This window comes from Peromyscus maniculatus, chromosome X (assembly GCF_049852395.1).
Source record: "Peromyscus maniculatus bairdii isolate BWxNUB_F1_BW_parent chromosome X, HU_Pman_BW_mat_3.1, whole genome shotgun sequence".
Lineage (NCBI taxonomy): Eukaryota > Metazoa > Chordata > Mammalia > Rodentia > Cricetidae > Peromyscus > Peromyscus maniculatus.
The window spans coordinates 74,403,224-74,422,690 of NC_134875.1; the positions used below are offsets into that span (position 1 = coordinate 74,403,224).

Consider the following 19,467-nt stretch of genomic DNA (forward strand, 5'->3'; position numbering starts at 1 on the left):
GTAGAATAATTTTCAGAATTTAATATTAAAGTTCAATAAGTCTTTAAGTTTTTTCCTTTGTTAAAATGAATTAAACACTTAATTTAAAAAGATCTATACTATGACATTATTCTATTCTACATATTTACTCATCTATCTTTCTATGTAATCATGTAAACACGGCTAGAAGAATATTCCAAGAGATTTTGATACTGATATTTTTATGGTTGGAAGCATATTTTAGTGGTTATATTTCTTCTAGCCTAAACTTTTCTCTAATGCTTATATTTAAGGATGAATTGGTATCATTTTTATGAAAATAAACACACACTCATACACATATGCACAGAAAAATTACTGTAAAAAGAAAAAGAAGAGAATCAGTGGCAGCATCCTCCAGTGGGAATAGTAACAGATAGAAATGTGGGACGCCTAAAGCTGAGTGTGACTTCAGATAAGGTAGTCCCTGGGAAGCTTCAGTGGGCCATCATTTGCTTATCAGCAAATGAGAACAATATAAAGGTTACATAAAATGAGCTCAAGTTTTCGTTCAGCATCGACATTAATTTGAGTGTCTAATTCTCATGTAAATTCATAGGAAGGAGTCTTTTGTAAAAAATTCATCACTCTATCCAGCAATTTTCTCAAGTATAACTAGATTTAATGAATAATATTCTTTTCCTTTTATAAGCTTTTATAGCTTGATCACATTATAAACTGCAGAGTTCATAATATCCATGACATTTTCAAAATATTGAAGAAAGCAGTTTTATCTACATCAACAATTAAAGAGATATAGTAGTGAGAATACAAGTACAGAACATCCTTTTGGAAACAATATTTAAGTATGAATTGAAATATTAAATGTTGATAACTAATGGCAGAAAAGAAGAAAAACTTGTATACCCCAAATCTGTGCTTCTGAATTTGAACTCATGGTAAAAATACAAGGCCTGGAAATATAGTTTATGGCTTGACCAGCACAGTGTCTGGGACTCTGGGACTAAATTCTATCATTGCAAAAAGGAAACTTCCATTAAAAATTGTTCAAATTATTAGGAGACTATTTAAATGTGCAGCAATTACAATGAGCTGGATGATGGTATTTTTTTACACTGGTTTCAAAATTCACTTTGTTTCTGTATTTTTTTAATCTCAGAAGTCTCTGTAATCTATTATTTCGCTATTTCTTGCATTGTGTTAATCTTCTGAACTGAGTAGCTGCCGGCAGGTATAATTTTCTGTTAACTAAGAAAAAAGCACATTTATATAGTCCCAACTATGAAGCAGTATTTCTCCCCATAAATTCCCATTTTTTCTCTGAACTTGATCCGTCAACCTGCTTTTACATTGCTGAACTATAGTTAAACACATTCATCCTATTTATTTATGATGATCATAAAATTGAAAATGACATTTTCCATGACAAGATGCTAATGTAATTGTGCCAACCCAAGAGTTTATTTCACCTAGATGCCTCTGAAAATCAAATGTTTAAGGTTTTGTGTGGCATTTAAATATTGTCACATTAGGAGTTTAAACAAACACTGCTCTCACTTAAAAGGAACTTACCTTTGCAATTATTACTGACTGAGCTGGGTAACAAACAGTTGCTCCTAATGAGGCCAATCCTAGTGGATAAGCAATCTTCTTAAACCTAGAACCTACAAAATTCAAACAAATCATTCACTCAAAATACATACCATCAGAGACTTGATGTTATTATACTATAATATTTTCTTTGCCCCTCTTTAAGCTATCACTGTATATCAAATTACTCTTTAGTTAGTAATACCAATCAAGATTGTACCTAAAATGCCCTTAAGGCTCTCAATTCAATTAATGTCCCTTAGCCATCATGTCCAATTTAAGAAAAATGTTCTGAACCTAATAATTATCTACACAAAGGAATTAGTAATTATCTTCTTTTTTAAAAGATTATTTTTCATATCCTAAGAAACTTAAAAATTATAATTACATTTTTTTCAAATATCTAACAAAGCATGATAGGAGAATTAATCAAAGCAGGTTAAAGTGAAATGGACTCTCTTCTATATGCCCTTTCTGATTAACACTTAGAAAGGTGAAGGACCCAACTAACCAATCAGCTAACGACCTCGAAAGGTACATAACTCCTTCATGTCACTGATTCAGAATACTGAAGTAATACTAATTACAATTAGCTTGACATAATTAATGCGTTTTCAAAAGTGCCTTAACTAAGCATCTAAGAGTCATTTTCATATCATTTTTTTTGACAGCAAAATCTCTTTTTAAAAAATTCCAAAGAGAATCTTACTAGGTTCTCACTAGGAGCCTGTCAACTTGAAATCGCTCTGATTAACCTGAGTATAAGAAGTTCTGTATCAAGCCCTGTCACACAGCTTTTATCTTATCCCCACACTCTCCCTAAACACTTCCAAAGAACCACGGCAATGCTGTATAACAGTGGGAAATACAGCATTCTGTGCTAAAGCTTAGACCTCCAAGAGCACTACTTCCAAATGACAGGCCTCTTAAATGTCTGTCTGGGTATGGTGGACTCTGAATGAGACTAAGCAATTACATGTCGCTTTTTCAACTAGAGTAAGTTGTTAACTCTTTCTAACAGCTTTTTAGACCCATATTTAAAAAGGAAATAGCAAAATATTAAGGTGAAAAAATACCTGACAATGATTGCTGCTAACTTTGCAGTTTGTGAAATGTTACAAACCTTGTGTTTTCTTTGTGTGGTTTAATTATTTTTAAAGAAGCCTGTTAAAGTCAGGTCTAACAATAGACTGAGCTTGGCTAAAGTAGGTAGGAAGGCTGCTTTCTGTGGTATAGGGAGAGAAAGTCTAGACTACTTAAAGCATATCCTAAACTGAATCTCAACTCTGCTCCTCCTCAGGATTTTTGTTTAGTTCTTGACTTAACAATCCTAATATGTCAGGATTAGGATCTCCTAATTCATCAAAATTCCCTGAATTAAGGTGGTGTATGGCAGGGTTTTGTTTTTGGTTTTTTTTTTTTTTTAATAAACAATCGGAAAAAATGACATTCACTCTTTCTTACTTGTATATAAGAAACCATTCTGCAAAATGATATTTATCATGAAGGTTCAACAGTTATACTTTTCTGGTTAAGGAAGAATACTAAACACAGATACTCATTAGCTGTGTGTTGTGCACTTAGAAACATGCAAATGGTTTTCTTTTAGATTTCTATCTTCAGTACAGTAGGGTTAGAAGAAAGCTTTCTTCCTTTAGCTGTACTATGACCCAGATGAAGAATAAGGTTACATGATGATTTCTGATCTATCACACATAGTACATTTCTGAGACAAAATTTTCATGATATTTACTCAAATAGTAAGCACAAAGCACTGTATTTGCTACTCTCTCATAATTTCTATCATTTGAAATAAAATACACCCTCAGATCTACTATGTTTACTTCACTACTCACTAGTAGTTTGAGAACTGCAGTCTGAAAAATGAAGTGACTGACATATTATTCCAGCTCTCACATTCAGAAACATGACAAATGACCTAAGGAATACTTTCTCTTACCAGAAGATTACTACATTGTAATTAAGAAACTAAGTAATGCATTGTGGACAATCCCCTTCAAAATTCAAGGGAAAAGATACAGAAGTGAGTTGGACGAAAATTACCAAACACAGTTACATGGAGATAATCAGTTCTAAGGACCTATATAGAACAGTGAGCTTACTTTAGCTTATAATAACCTATTATATATTTTAGGAATATAAAAGAGCTCAAAAGCACTCAATATAAAGAAATAATAATCTGATGGAAAACAGCTAAAACTTGATGATGTGCATATAAAACAGGGTTGTTAAATAGCATGCATGAAAAGAGTTAACACAGTAAACTCAAGACTGCTGCCTTAGGAGCTTCTGCTAGCGTCTGAGAACTTTTCCTCTTGGAAGTCTGGAATTTTGTTAGATAGATACTGTTTAGGTGACTAGACCTCAACAAAAACTTGGCCACTCTTCTGCCCATCACTGTCACTCGACACTTGTTGGCTTTGTTCATATCATCTCAAGTTGTTACTAGAGAAATTAAGTATATGTTGTATTAGTCCCTGGGAAAAGACTTCTAGAAATTTACAACCAATTCTTTTCTAAACTATGTCACCCTCCTTTTAAATTCATTTTATACCCTCTGATTCTGTGACCATGACTACATACTGAGCCTTGTGAGTCTTTGCCACTAGTCATGAGCCTGATTGTAATCTTATCAGACGATTCACATGAGAGCTATAGTCAGATGGAAAAGCAAAGTAGGTACAGATACACTGTACAAAGAGGTATAAAGAAAGCAGATATATCGTATCATAGTGAATAGTGAATAAGAGCGGTAGACTGAGTTACTCACTTTTACAGACTTCATTCCCATCTGGCTAATATTAATTTCAATTACTTTGGTCAGGATAAAACCAAAAGTAAACCAGATTTTATCTGAGATAAAGCATATCTTCCTCAAATACTTCACATAGTTTCCAGTATGAGTAGTATTATTAAGAAAAGCAGTTTTGAGTGGACAGTGTACATCTTTATATTAACATACAATTCTCAGGAATTTTTTGGTAGTATAAATTTCTTCAGATTAAAAAAAAACAAAATTATAATTAGACAACAAAAAAGCAAATTACAATTTTAATTGCAACAGCTATATATTTTTTGACATTGTGCTTAAAAAGTCATATATTTGTACATTTTAATATATATCATATAACTAAAAATACTTCATATTATCCTTTCCTACATTCTTAACCTTAAGCAACTAACAATCTAATTTCTGTCATTCTAATTTTGTCTTTTTGAGAATGTCATATAAACAGAATCATATATACACTCCCTACTTTCAAATTCACAATCAATGTTATATGCACCAATAGCTCAAATTATTATGATGCTGAATAGTTTTCCTTTGTAGGGATGTGACACAGATTCCTTTATCCATTTACCTGTTTGAAGACTATTTACCTTGTTTCCAGCTTTTTCATGATTATTAACAATTGCTATAAGCATTCATGTAGGGGTGTTTCATTTCTCTTAATGTCTTAGTTAGGGTTTCTATTGCTGCAACAAAACACCATGACCAAAAAGCAAGTTGGGGAGAAAAAGAAAATCTACCCTTTATTTTATCATTTCTATATTTTTTTCAGAGTAGATTCAATAATCTACCCTTTTATTCTATTATTTCTATCTTTATTTTTTCAGATAGGTTTATTAGCTTACACTTCCACATTGCTGTACATCATTGAAGGAAATCAAGACAGGAACTTAAACAGGGCAGGAAGCTGGAAGCAGGAGCTGATCCATAGGCCATGGAGGAGTACTGCTTACTGGCTTGCTTCCCATGGCTTGCTCAGCCTGCTTTCTTATTGAACCGAGGACCACCAGCCTAGGGGTGGCACCACCCACCATGGGCTGGGCCCTCACTATTAATCACTAATTGAGCTGGATGTTATGGAAGCATTTTTTCAGTTGAGGTTCTCTCCTTGCAGATAACTCTAGCTTGTGTCAAGTTGACACAAGACTAGTCAGGACATCTAGGGTAAGTAAATACTTAGAAATGTGATTCCTATGTTGCTTGATAAGTGTATGTTTAACTTTATGAGAAAGCATGGGACAATTTTGTAGAATTCCTCTATCACTTTGCTTTTTTACCAGCAGAATAGAAGAATTTCAGTTGTTCTCCATTCTTCATTACAGTTAGTGTGGTAAGCTTAACCTTTATAGACATAAATATGGTACAGTAAAGAACCTAAACATCTTATACTAACCCAATCTGACATTATCCAATAAATGTCATTAAGGTAAAATTCAGAACAAAATATAATTTCATTGAAAGAGAAAATATATTTTATAAACATACCTTTTCTTGCTGAAACCAAACCCATCAGCCCTGAAGCTGTAATCACTCCCATTTTGGGAAGAAAATCTTGAGGAGGATTCTTCAGATAGACATATGCATCTGAAGAGACCAGTTAACAATGGGTAAGAATGACTGACTACAATTGGACAGTCTACATAAGGACAGTACAGAACATCTGGAGATTCGTATGTCAGGGGTAGGCAATATAATGTTAGTGAGTAGTTGAAGTGCTCTTTAAATAAGTTATACAAAAAATTGATAAGGACAGAAACAAATCATGTATTATAATACTAACTACAAAATCAAATTTACCTTCCATAGGTCTTTTAATACTTGCTCTCTTTATGACATGCATTAATATTATTATTAAATGAACTATGACTCTAGAAGGTACAGCTTAAATAAGAAGTACGATAAAATAAGTTCCTGATGATGTAACATGAATTGTAAAAGGTCTTATTAATAAAAACAAACCCAGAGCCAGGTATTGGGGTGAATGCTGAAAGATCAGAGAAACAGAACAAGCCACACTAACCTCACCTTGCCAATTTCTCAGCTGATTCTGTTTCCTCAGACTGGAAGCCTCTGAGTCCTCATCCGAATTGATCTCAGCTGAACTGCTGCTCAAAAGCTAAAAGCTTAAAAGCCTAAAAACTTAAAAGAGCCTCTAGTTCCTGGTTTTCACACCTTATGTACCTTTCTGCTTCCTGCCATCACTTCCTGGGATTAAAGGTGTGTGTATCACCATGCCTGGATGTTTCCAGTGTGGCTGTGAACTCAGAGATCCGGATGGATCTCTGCCTCTGGAATGCTAGGATTAAAGGCATGCACTACCACTGCCTAACCTCTATGTTTAATATAGTGGCTGTTCTGTTCTCTGACACCCAGATAAGTTTATTGGGGTGCATAATATATCAACCACATTTCCCTTTTTTTATTTAAAATAAAAAAGTTATAACTAATAAGAAAAAGTATATACAATAAGTGTATACAATATATACTGTCAAGAATTATTTTAACAATGTCTAGTCCACTAACATTTGACAGATTCAGACAGAAAACTCCATTATATACATTAACAATGTCCAGTACATTAACATTTGACAAATTCAGACAAAAAATTTCATTACTTATCCTATTTAAAACAAGTAGTTCCTTTTTAAAGGTAGATTCAATAATCTACCTTTTATCTTATCATATCCATATTGTCTCTTTTTACTTTTCAGAGTAGATTCAATATTCTACCCTTTATTCTATAATTTCTATATCTCTTTTTTTCCCAGAGTATATTTAATAATCTACCCTTTTATTCTATTATTTCTATCTTTTTTTTTCAGATAAGTTTATTGGGGTGCATAATATATCAACCACATGATTATATATGTTTTATATCCCTCCAATGAACAGGCTTCAACATTGGTAGGATCCAGCAAGAATTAATGCTATCTTATAAAGGAGTTTTGCAATTAGACACCTCTTGTCACTATTTCCAATAACCTCACATTAGCCATTGGTTAAAACTAAAGATCAAGACAAAAACACATAAAGCATAATCCAAAGTATATATGCCTTGGTGTTTTATAAATTCAAATTGTTTCCAGATCTAAAAATATACTCTTCTATCATAGTTATTTGACGATAATCACATATATTATTATGTTCCTCAAGATTAATGAAAGATAGCTGGGTATATTGTTGCATGCATTAACCCAGCACTTGAGATGATAAGACAGGAAGATAATGAGTTCCAGGTTCACCTAGGATACATAGTAAGACCTTGTCTCAAAAACTATTGATAAGAAATGTTAATCCTTAATTCATATTAAGTAATAATATTTCAAATAAAGTTCATTAAGCTTATTGTACATACCTAAAATTTTAGCTGATTTTTCTTTGTGTTTTCCATATGTTTACTTTTGCCAACTGCTCTAGGCAAGGAATATTGGGGAGCTAAGTCTGCTGCCAAATACCATTAAGAAGCTAAAGCATCAAATACAATTACTTTCCAACATTAGCTGAAACAGTTCAAGATGAGTGATTGCTATGTAATTTCCCAGCAACTGATAAAAAAAAGCATAATGTATTTTAACAGATAATAACATTTATTTAAACTAATTAGCAAAAGGGGGAATATAGCAGGGCGGTAGTGGTGCACGCCTTTAATCCCAGCACTCGGGAGGCAGAGCCAGACGGATCTCTGTGAGTTCGAGGCCAGCCTGGTCTACCAAGTAAGTTCCAGGAAAGGCACAAAACTACACAGAGAAACCCTGTCTCGAAAAACCAAAAAAAAAGGGGGGGGGATATATCTTTACCTTATGTTTTATAAATATACAATGTGGACTTTAGTTAAAGATGACCTGAGTTTGAATCTGGGCATTGCCTCCTAGTAACCTTGGGAACCTAGTTAAACTTTCTAACCCTCATTTTCTAATCTGTTAGAGAAAACTCTATAGCAACACTCAGCAATGTGACGAGGCCTCAGCATGTAATAAATTGTAAAATAAATAGTGCATACTATTGCTGTGTTATTGTTACAGATAAAGTACAGAATCTATCTTCTACATCAGTGTAATCATAGTAATGGATAATATGCTATGTTCATATTCTTAAATTTTAAACGATACAACTTAAACCATAATACATTTCTACTTATAGATGGTTTACTCACCTACCTTTTCCAAATTGTACTGTATCCATTATCCCATTCTTCATAAAGATATAAACACCCTAAGCCAAAAAAAAAGGAGAACAAAAGAGATGTAGATTTTTGAAGTGGCTGATTGACATAATAGCCCACAATTCTGAGATTACATTTAGCTGTTGATTTAGTATTGCACTCAAATCTAAATCCAGATTTTCTGTTTATTCACTATGAGCACATTTGCTTACTCTATCATATTTTCATCTCTTACTTTCCATTTTATTTAACATAGTAATTCTGGTGTATTATTTTCTTCATAAAAGTGGGTAAAGTAATACCTTTAAAATAATCAGTGACTTCACAGAAAAGATACTGAAAATTTTATAATGACTTATCATCTTACTATATAATGGCCTGGAAAAAAATGAATGGATCTTAAATAAATCATGAAGTGGGGTATGTCACAGCACACACACAAACTGTTTGACTAATAAGGATTCAATAGCAACAGCATAATGATTTGTAGAGAAAAAAACAAAAACAGGAAAGGCCTAATGAAAAGCACTTTATCTCTTCCCTTTATCATAGTGTGCAATTAGAATGAGAAAAAAACAAATGAGGCATTTATTTTTAAATACGAATATAAATTGTCCATAAATCAAGATTATACTAACCCACCAAAGGGATTAATGCGCTAAAGCAATGTTTTTTCTGTTTATTTGTTTCTAACTTACTTGAATGCCAAGATATTGTTATATTCATTGAATAGTAGATGTTGTCTCACTTACACTAGAGGAAATTTACTCAGAATCTTGTTATATTCCATGCTGGATTCTCTTGTACAAACAAGAAAACACAATCCGAACATATGGCCTCCTTATGTATGAAACCATGACATGGAAACAAGAATAATATATATTTTCAGTGCAGAAGAACAGAAACAATTGTATTAGAAACAACTGAGGGAAATGAGATGTCTTGATCTACTAATTTTGTCTCAGTTTAAGAATGAGCATAGATGTTCCCCCTGGTTTAAAGCTATACAAACTAGCATAAAACATATAGTGACACTGAGACATTTCTCGTGAGTGACTCAGAAAACATCAACTGCAGCATTAAAATACTTACTGATCTGTGTTGAAGTATTTAACCATCAAGGAAGAAAACTGGTCTTTGGGGAAATTTTCTTTAGCTGTGCTGAAGAATTCATTTTTACCACTGGGGGGCACTGTTACCTAAATTTCAAGACACTAAAGTGTAGGCTAGGAGCATGCACTTGAATTTGCACTACATGATGCTACTTTTCACAAAGAAGTAATTTAAATCAGACTTTTTTTTTTGAGGAATAGATTGCGTATTTAGGAGAAAATTAGAGAGGAAAAGTTGTTTACATTGAAGATGAAATGCATTTGAAAGTGCCCTTCATCAACCTATTTGCTTCAGCATATTAACAGAATAAAATGTTCTTTCAGTCTTAAATTGGGTGATAGTTACAATAGCAATTTAAAGATCTCTCAGGAACAATTACCTCACTGAAGACACATCTGAGTACACTATAGAAAATTAGGTCTCAAGAGACCTAAGTCTGAATCATCTAGTTCTTGGCATATAGCCTGAGGGGCATGACTCAGACCACAATTAGTAAAGATATTTCCCACAGAGATCACATTATTAAGGATGACTAGCACAAGCAGTACCCTGGAATTGTATGACAAGCACAAACTTTCAAAAATAACCCCATGTCATGTTTGAAATACCATCCAGATTCATCAGAGTTCACTGATTAGATATTTCACCGAAGGATGTTATTTTTTATAAGTTCATTGAATTTCTTGATGATGATGATTAGTGTGTGTGTGTGTGTGTATGTGTGTGTGTATGTATGTGTATCTGTGTACATATGCACACAGTGTGTGGAAGTCAGGCAGAGAACAACTGTGTGAAGTTGTTTCTCTTTTTCTTCCTTTCATGGGTTCTGGGGATCAAACTCAGGTAACCAGGCTTGCATCTCAAGTGTCTTTATCCACTGAGCCATCTCACCAGCCTCAAAATTTTCTTTTTAAAAGGAATATATTAGAACTATATATGACAGGGAATCTGCATCTAGAAATCTTAACAACATGGTAGCCTAAACAAGACCTTCACAACGATACTATCAGTTGACATTCCAACTAAGATATAGGAAATCTCACAGGGCCCCAGTCACAGATTAAGAGTCATAGGCAATTCATTAATGGCCTTTTCTCTTAAAGGGAAACCAGTGTTCTCTGGAAACAAGCACCCTAATAGGCTATCTGATGCCAAGTGGTCAGTCCTAAATACATATACAAATGAACAACACTAAATAGACTCACAGTGTGTGTGTATGTGGGGGGGGGGGGGCATGTGTGTGCGTGTGTGTGCATGTGTGCATGTGTGTGTGTGTATCAATAATGAAGAGGTCATGAAATTGAGAGGGAGTGGTGGGAACACAGGAGGAGTTAGAGGGAGAGGCTGGGGTGGAAATGATGTAAGTACAATACTCATGTACTGATATAAAATATGGTGCTCATGTATGAAATTATCAAAAAATAATAAAATAAATGTTAAAAACGTACACAGGTTTACAACCAGGCTACATTTGTTGGTGAAGTAAAAGCTGTGATTATTACTCTAGAATTAGAAAAACACTGGTACCACTATTACTAAGATCCTCACAGTAGAGATGTTAACAACACACAACTAAATTTATATGGTGATGGTAATAAAACATCAGTGTGCTATCAGCTTCCATCTCTGTCAACAATGTCAGCTGAGTCTAGTCTGCCAGCCACCCTTGACAGGGTGTTAAAGATACAAATTAAGCTATTTTGGCCTCTCTAGCTCAGCCCATTTGCTCGATGAATGCCACTGAGTGGCCTCAGGCAATATCATATGAATAGAAGAATCAGCTATCTGAACTCTCATCATATTACTAATTTTCAAAATAATGCTTAGTATTTTAATCCACTAAGTTTCAAGGTGGTTTCTTCTCTTTTTAAAAATGCATCTATAAATACCTGAAACAATTAATCAAAAACATTGATATTTATCTACTATCAAAATAGACTTACCTTGCACCAGCCAATATAACGAACAGTTGTAGTACGGATGGATGCAAAGCCCATTTGTAAATAACCAGGCTGTTCTTCAACATATTTAGAATGGAGAGGTGGTGCAGTATATATGGGGAGCTGGGGATAGAATAAAGTTCATGTCAAAAACAAATACCTGGGTTGCCTTTTCTTGCATTGTGTCAAAACAGGAATCAACCTTCCTCCTAAAAACGGCTAAAATTGTCTATAGAATCTAAACTACCAATAGGATATGATAAACTGAACATAAAAACTATTTAGAAAAGCAGAAGCAAGTGATGTCACATATGGGTTGTTTTGTTTGTTATTTTGTTTCTATGACAGGGCTTCACTATGTAGTTCAAGGTACTAAGATGGCCTCAAACTCACGATTTTCCAACCTCTGCTTCCTGAGTACTAGGATTACAGATGTTGATCACCATAGCCGAGAGACACATTAGTTTTAATCCTAGCATCTTTTAATTAAATTATATTTGATTGTGTGTATGCATGCATGATTATGCACACATATGCTATGGTGTGCATGTGGAGGTATATGGGAGTTGGTTTTCTCAATTCACCATGAGGATTCCAGGGATTGAAAATAGGTCATTAGGCTTGATGGTAAGGACCTTATCTTAGTTAGCACTTCTATTGCTATGATGAAAACACTAAGACCAAAATCAAGTTGGGGAGAAAAGGGTATATTTGGCTTACACTTCCATGCAATAGTCCATCACTGAAAGAAGTTAGGACAGAGACTCAAAAGTGGAGGAACGTGGAGGGAGGAGCTGATGCAGAGGCCATGGAGGAGTGCTGCTTACTGGTTTGCCACTCATGGCTTGCTCAGCCTGCTTTTTTATAGAACCCAGGACCACTAGCCCAGGGATAGCACCACCCACAAGGGACTGGGCCCTCCCTGCTTAATCACTAATTGAGAAAATGCCTTCCAGCTGATCTCAGTTGAAGTTCCCTCCTTTCAGATAACTCTAGCTTGTGTCAAGTTGACATAAGACTAGCCAGTACAGATCTTTACCTTCTGAGCCATCTCACCAGCCCTTAATCCTAGCAAAATTTTAACTGTAAAAATCTGGAAATAACTCAAATATTCACCAAAGGAAAAGTAGAAAGTTAAACTGGATTATAATCCATACCACAGACTATTATAAATTAGGGCAAAAGCCGGGCGGTGGTGGCGCACGCCTTTAATCCCAGCACTCGGGAGGCAGAGCCAGGCGGATCTCTGTGAGTTCGAGGCCAGCCTGGGCTACCAAGTTAGTCCCAGGAAAGGCGCAAAGCTACACAGAGAAACCCTGTCTCGAAAAAACCAAAAAAAAAAAATTAGGGCAAAATATAAAAATTATAATCACTATAATCACATTGCTGGGCATGATGGTGCATGCCTTTAATCCCACTACTCAGAAGGCAGAGGCAGACAGATCTTCACAGGTCTGAGGCCAAATTAAACAACACTGCTAGTTCCAGGCCAGCTGGAGCTACATAGTAAGGTCCTGCTGCAATTAAAATAAAAAATAAAAATCAGTTACAACTACATACAAAAATAAGGATGACTTTAAAGAAACTACTACTAAACCAAATGCTAAGATGCAGAAAATTACATGCAAGTATGTTCCATAAATATATAATTCAAATGTGTATAAACACCCAAATTGCTTACCAAAACAGATAAGGTCCCATGAAGTGTTTTGGCTTTGGTTTTGTTTTTTTAAGGAAATAATGGAGTTAGAGAAAAGCCTCAGCAGTTAAGAGCACTGGTTGCTCTTCCAAAGGACCCACATTCAATTCCCAGCACCGACATGGCAGCTCACAACCACCTTTAACTTCTGCAGGGAGGATCCGACACCCTCTCTGGCCTCTGTGGGAACAAGGCACACATGTGGTGCACAGGCAAGAATGCAGGCAAAACACCCACATTTACATTAAATCAAATTTAAGAAAAATAAATAAAATAAAAAGGGAATGAAACAAACTCAGTGGAATCATGGGTATATGTCAATAAAGGGATGAGAATACAGGAGATTTTGCCTTTCCTCTAAACTGAGTAGCAAGCACATGGTTATCCATTGTGGTTTTATATTATTTATACCTTTCAAATGTCAAATATACTCTAACCAATACTTAATAAAAACAAATATAAATATAAAAATTTATGAAAATAAACAAGTAAGGACTTATTTGCTTAAAGAAAAGAATGATTTCATACTCAGGGTGTGGCACTTTTCCATGGAGGTTGGTGAGGATATAATTGAGGAGACTCAAGTTTCCGGGATAACAGAAAAGGAAGTAGATGACTAATGCCTTTGGAGCAGATCTACCAAAAACAAACATGGGATAGTATGATGAGATAGTAGATGTAAAGGATACCTATGTGATATGGTGCATATGTTGACTAGCTAGATTTTTGCCTTGTACAATGTATATGTGCCTTATAACATTATTCTTGTTTTATAATTAATTAGCTTTTTGCTAGCTATACTAGGATTAAGGAGCGTCTCTTTCTCCTTTCAAACTAAGGCTTGGATTTAAGTTTGTCACATACCTATGTGTATTTAGGAGTGCCAGAAATTTATAATTTATATGAAAAGTGATGTAGCTCTAAATTAGTTAGATATAGTTATAAATATAGATATCAGGTTTATTATAGAGAGCCCCCCACCAAAAAAAACCTATATGTGGTAAAGTTAATTTATATGTTTGTTCATCATAAAGTTTTGGGTTTTGGTTTTTGCTTTTTAAGGAAATGGTGGAGCTGGAGAGATAGCTCAGCAGTTAAGACCACAGACTGCTCTTGCAGAGAACCCAAGTTCAATTCCCAGGATCCACATGGCAGCTCATAATCACCTTTAACTCCTGTTCTAGGGATGATCCAACACCGTCAAATGACAATAAAATAAGTCAAATTCATGACACTGATGAAGTTAGAAAAGAAATTTCCAGGGATAATTATGGCTTGACCATTCATTCTAGTGATCTACAAATTTCTTGGTTAAAAGATGGTTGTCTCATAGCCCTGCAAAGTTTTCTATTAAAGGAGGATTTAATTACATTCACTAAATGGTACTCAATAAAGCAAGAACATATTGATCCTTTTTAAAAAGATGTTTAATAAAAAAAGTTGAATCGAAGTTTTTTGTTCAGCTAGAAATTTAACAAAAACTTAAAATAACCAGAACACTTTATTCAAAGTATTCTGACTTGGTTTAGATTGTATTAACAAGTAGATTTAAACAGCGGTATTGTCCAAATTACACAATAAAGATACATTGGCATTCTGTGTGTATATCACATTTTCATCCTTTTGACATTTTAAGTTCCTCAAAATTAGATCCTAATTTTTAAAAATTAGATCCTGATTTTTAAAAATATTTCCTAGCATATAGCTAGCAACCAGCCTTGTTTAATAAGCAAATGAATTAATTCCAATTAAAATGTACTTGGGAATTCTGTATGTTCTATAACATAGCAAACAACCACTAGTTTTGCTATTCAAAAATCTTAGTCCTTTCAGATAAGGTGGCAGACTGGATAATGCTGCCCTGTAACCTGGTGAAGGAGAGGAGTCAGAATAAGAAAAGGCAGATTAAAATTCTAAAGAAATAAAGGAAAGAAGAGCATCAGAAATTCTCACAGTCACAGGCTAGTTAGTTTTCTCTCAACTTGACATATGCTAGAGCCATCTGAAAGGAGAGAACCTCAGTTAAGCATGTGCCTTCATCAGAATGGACTGTAGGCAAGGCGGTGGGCACTCTTTGAGTAATAACTGATGTAGAAGGATCCAGTCCACTTTGGGTGGAGCCCCTCTGGGCAGATGATTCTACATGGTATAAGAAAGCAAGCTGAGCAAGCTAGGAGAAGCAGGTCAGTATCATTCCTGCAAGGCCTCTGCTTCAGTTGGTGCTTTGGGTTTCTGCCCTGACTTTTCTCCATGATAGACTGTAAGTTTTAAAGATAAAACAAAACCTTTCCTTCCCAAGTTGCTTTTGGTCATTGTGTTATCACAGCCATAGAGAAAGCAAAATAGGACAGGCATGAGAAGAAACTAACAAGTATGGAGAAAAAGGACTCATGGAAAAAAGGCCAAGTTGAATACAGCTCCAGGTGCATGGCTCACTGTTGGTGGATGGGAAGCAAAAGATGCCTCCAAAAAGTAAGCCAGGCAATCCTGGTGAAATAGAAGGAATGCCCTACTTCTAGGATAACCCCAAAACCATCACGAGTCTCAACACATTATAAGTTTTGATGAGAAAGTGATTCCTCTAGTGTCGCATAAGTAGACAAAAGAGTCAGAGACATCCCCTGCTCCTAGTGTTAGGAATCCCACAGAACACCAAGCTACTCAGCCATAACATATATGCAGAGGACCTAGGTCAGACCCCTATAGGCTCCCTGATCTCTGCCGCCCCCATGGGTCCCAATCAATGGATTCTGTGGACATGTTCTCATGGTGTCCCTGATCCCTCTGGTTCCTCCAATCCAATCCTTCTTCCACCTCTTCCTCAGGACACCTTGAGCTCTGCCCAATGTTTGGCTGTGGGACTCTGCATTTGCTCTCATCAGTTGCTGGATGAAGTCTCTCTGGTCTCTTTGATGAGGATTCTGCTAGGCTCCAGTCTCAGAACATTCTTCAGGAAGGACAAACTGTAGGGCAAAGTTTTGTGGCTGAAGACCCCATTCTTAATGGTTTGCCATTAAGAAAAAATCACCATTTTTAAGTTACAATTTTGTGTTTCTACTAAATATACTATGTATTTTAGATATCTCATAACTATTTCTTTATACTTATAAAATAGATAACATCTATTATAATAGATGTAGCAAAAACACCTAGTTTTTCCATTATCCCTATATGATGCAAAATTCATAAACTTTGGTAGGCCAAATACCTACCTGTTCTGGTTTCACTAGCTGCTTTTTGGGTTCCTCTTCTTTGGCCAGATGTACATTTACAGATGCATACATCAGACCTGCAGGCATGGTTGTCAATTTTCTCATCTGAAAAACATCAAAATGACCATTAAGTGAAAAGATTATCTGTTTCTAAGTCCTGATAAGTATTGGGAGAATCTTGGGAAATATATTCAATATTCAACTATTTCAAATTACTTTATACATTTATATAAACCCCTTGTGCTGTCCTAACTATTGTAGTGCAAAAATCTTATTGTCTTCTTCAAAGTCTGATTTTAAATGAACATATATGAGCTCTTATCTTTACTACAGTCTCCTAGAAGTAATAACATTACTTGCCTAGCATAGACAAAGTCCTATCGTCTATTCCCATACTACATAAACCTACCTTGGTAGGTAGCACATGCTTGTAATACTAGCACTCAAGAGGCAGAGAAGAAAAATCCAGAGCTCATTGGTGATCTTTGGCTACATAACAAGTTTAAGGCCAGCCTGGGCAACATAAAACTATGTCTCACAAAAAGCAATTGAGAGGCCAATAAGATGGTTCAGCAGGTAAAAACACTTGCAAGTATGATGATCTGAGTAGTTAAATTCCTGATACTCACATAAAAAAGCCAGATGCAGCAGTGCACACCTGAAATGCAGCCTAGGGGAAATGGAAGGTAGAGACAGGAAAATCTCCCAGAAACGCTTGGGCCAGTTTACTTGGAGTATGCTGCTGTGGATATTGCTCTATATAAATAAAACACTGATGGCCAGTGACCAGGCAGGAAGTAGGTTGCCAGGCAGGAAGTAGGTGGGACAAGGAGAGAGGAGAATTCTGGGAAGCGGAAGGCTGAGGAGAGACACTGCAGCCACCGCCAGGAGAAGCAGCATGTAAAGACACCAGTAAGCCACCAGCCACGTGGTAAGGTATAGATTTATAGAAATGGGTTAATTTAAGATGTAAGAACAGTTAGCAAGAAATCTGCCACGGCCATACAGTTTGTACGTAATATAAGCGTCTGAGTGATTATTTTATACGTGGATTGTGGGTCTGCAGGGCTTGGTGGAGCCTGGAGAGAAGCCCTCCAGCAACAGTATGCCATGCCTCAGAAAGAAAAGAGAAATCCTGCCTGGAAAAGGTGAAATAGAGTATTGACTCCCAACAGTTGTCATCCTCTGACAGACACAATCACACCATGGCACAATCATGCCATGTCACATGGGGACTGCACTAACACACACATATCACACAGGCACACATGCAATCAAAAATGAAAGGCTGAGATGACTCAGCTAATAAGGGTGCCTGCCACCAAGTCTGACTACCAGCAGTCAATCTCCAGGACCCAGATTAGAGGAAAAGAGCCACTTCTACAAACAAGTTGTCCTCTAACCTTCATATGAACACAGTGACACATGTACACCCTGGAACATGCAAAATAAATAAATAAAAGTATAACTTAAAAACATGGAAGATTTTGAGCAACCTTGTTAATATTATGCTTTCCAGAACTATCTACTTTTTTGCAAATTTCATATGACTATAAATGTGTTTAAAGTCTATAAAACTAGAAAAGAGAACAAGAAAGGGTAAAAACAGACACCATGGAAGGAAAAGGGTGAGCAAAAGCACAAGTGACTAATAGGAGGAAAAGAAACTGGGTACAGGACAGAATTGGGGGTCAAGGCAGGGTAGTGGAAAAGAGGAAAGGAGAAGAAAATCTACTGAAACACATACTGTTTGAAAATGCCGTGATGTCTAATACCCTGTATGTGAATTTAAATGAAGCTGTAAACTAAAAAGAAACACTGAGGCTGGAAAGATGGCTCAGCAGTCAAGAGCACATATTGCAGAGGATCTGAGTTCAGTCCTCAGCACCCACATAGCAGCTCACAACTTCCTGTAACTCAGCTCCCTGGGATCCAATGCCTTAGGCCTCCTTAAACACCTGCACTGACAGCCCCCCTCCACATACACATCATTTAAATTTTGCTTAATTAATATTTTTAAATAAAGAAACAAAATCTCACTCCAAGGAAGCTGCAAAACTAGTTTTTACTTCAAAATACAGCAGCAAATAATATATACTTTAAGTTAATATATTAAATACAATTTTAAAGAAAATAAAAAGAATATTATTTTAATATGAAAGAAAATTAACAGGTATATTTCATTTGATTGGTTTTTAGCATAGGTTTTATAAATAACAAAACATTTTTAGTAAAAAATTAATGTCTGGCCACAAAATGACTCTGTGGATAAAGCACTTTCCATACAAATATGAAGACTGGAGTATGGATCCCTGTCACGCACTCTAAATGGCTGGAAGAGCCTGGGAGTCAGAGTCAGAACTCCTGGAACAAGCTACCTAAATAGATTAGCCAAAATGGTGAGCTCCAGGACTCTGGGCTCAGTAAGAGATCCTACCTCAGTGAATTAAACATGGAAAGTGATCAAGAAGACACTTGCTCTCAACCTCTGGCCTATCCATACACACATAAAAGCAAGTATACTCACATACTTGTGCACTCACATACAAATAAACACTCATACACATAACACACACACACACACACACACACACACACACACACACACACACACATAATGTTTAATGCCACTACTTCTAAGTGGCAAACAGTTATAATCTCAGCACTAGGGAAGCCAAGGCAGGAAGACAAGTTCTAAATCAGGGCTGGCTACATAACAAGAACTTTCATATTCATGTTTCTTGCTAATTCCGCTGTTGTTCCTAGACGCACAAGGTATTCATGATCACCCAGATCATTAAAATTACATTAAACGATTCAAAATTATTAAAACTGATGCCACAAAGCATGCTCACCTACAAACCTATGGAATTTTGTTACTAAAACCCTAAGATGATTATGTGAAATAGGTCAAGTCTTACAGTATTTAAAAACTATTTTTTCCTAAGATAGTAATCCCT

At 35.6% G+C, this 19,467-nt stretch overlaps 1 protein-coding gene across 1 annotated transcript in view; it reads right to left on the reverse strand.

Moving 5' to 3' along the window:
- The window catches only part of Apool (apolipoprotein O like), a 62,201-nt gene that overhangs the window by 21,717 nt on the left and 21,017 nt on the right, over positions 1–19,467 (reverse strand). Inside the window, exons 2-6 of the mRNA XM_006995648.4 lie at positions 16,508–16,612; positions 11,600–11,719; positions 8,539–8,593; positions 5,867–5,965; positions 1,552–1,643 (exon numbers count right to left, since the gene is read on the reverse strand). Of these exons, the coding sequence (XP_006995710.1) occupies positions 1,552–1,643; positions 5,867–5,965; positions 8,539–8,593; positions 11,600–11,719; positions 16,508–16,612 (471 nt within the window). The remainder of the gene's footprint in view (positions 1–1,551; positions 1,644–5,866; positions 5,966–8,538; positions 8,594–11,599; positions 11,720–16,507; positions 16,613–19,467) is intronic.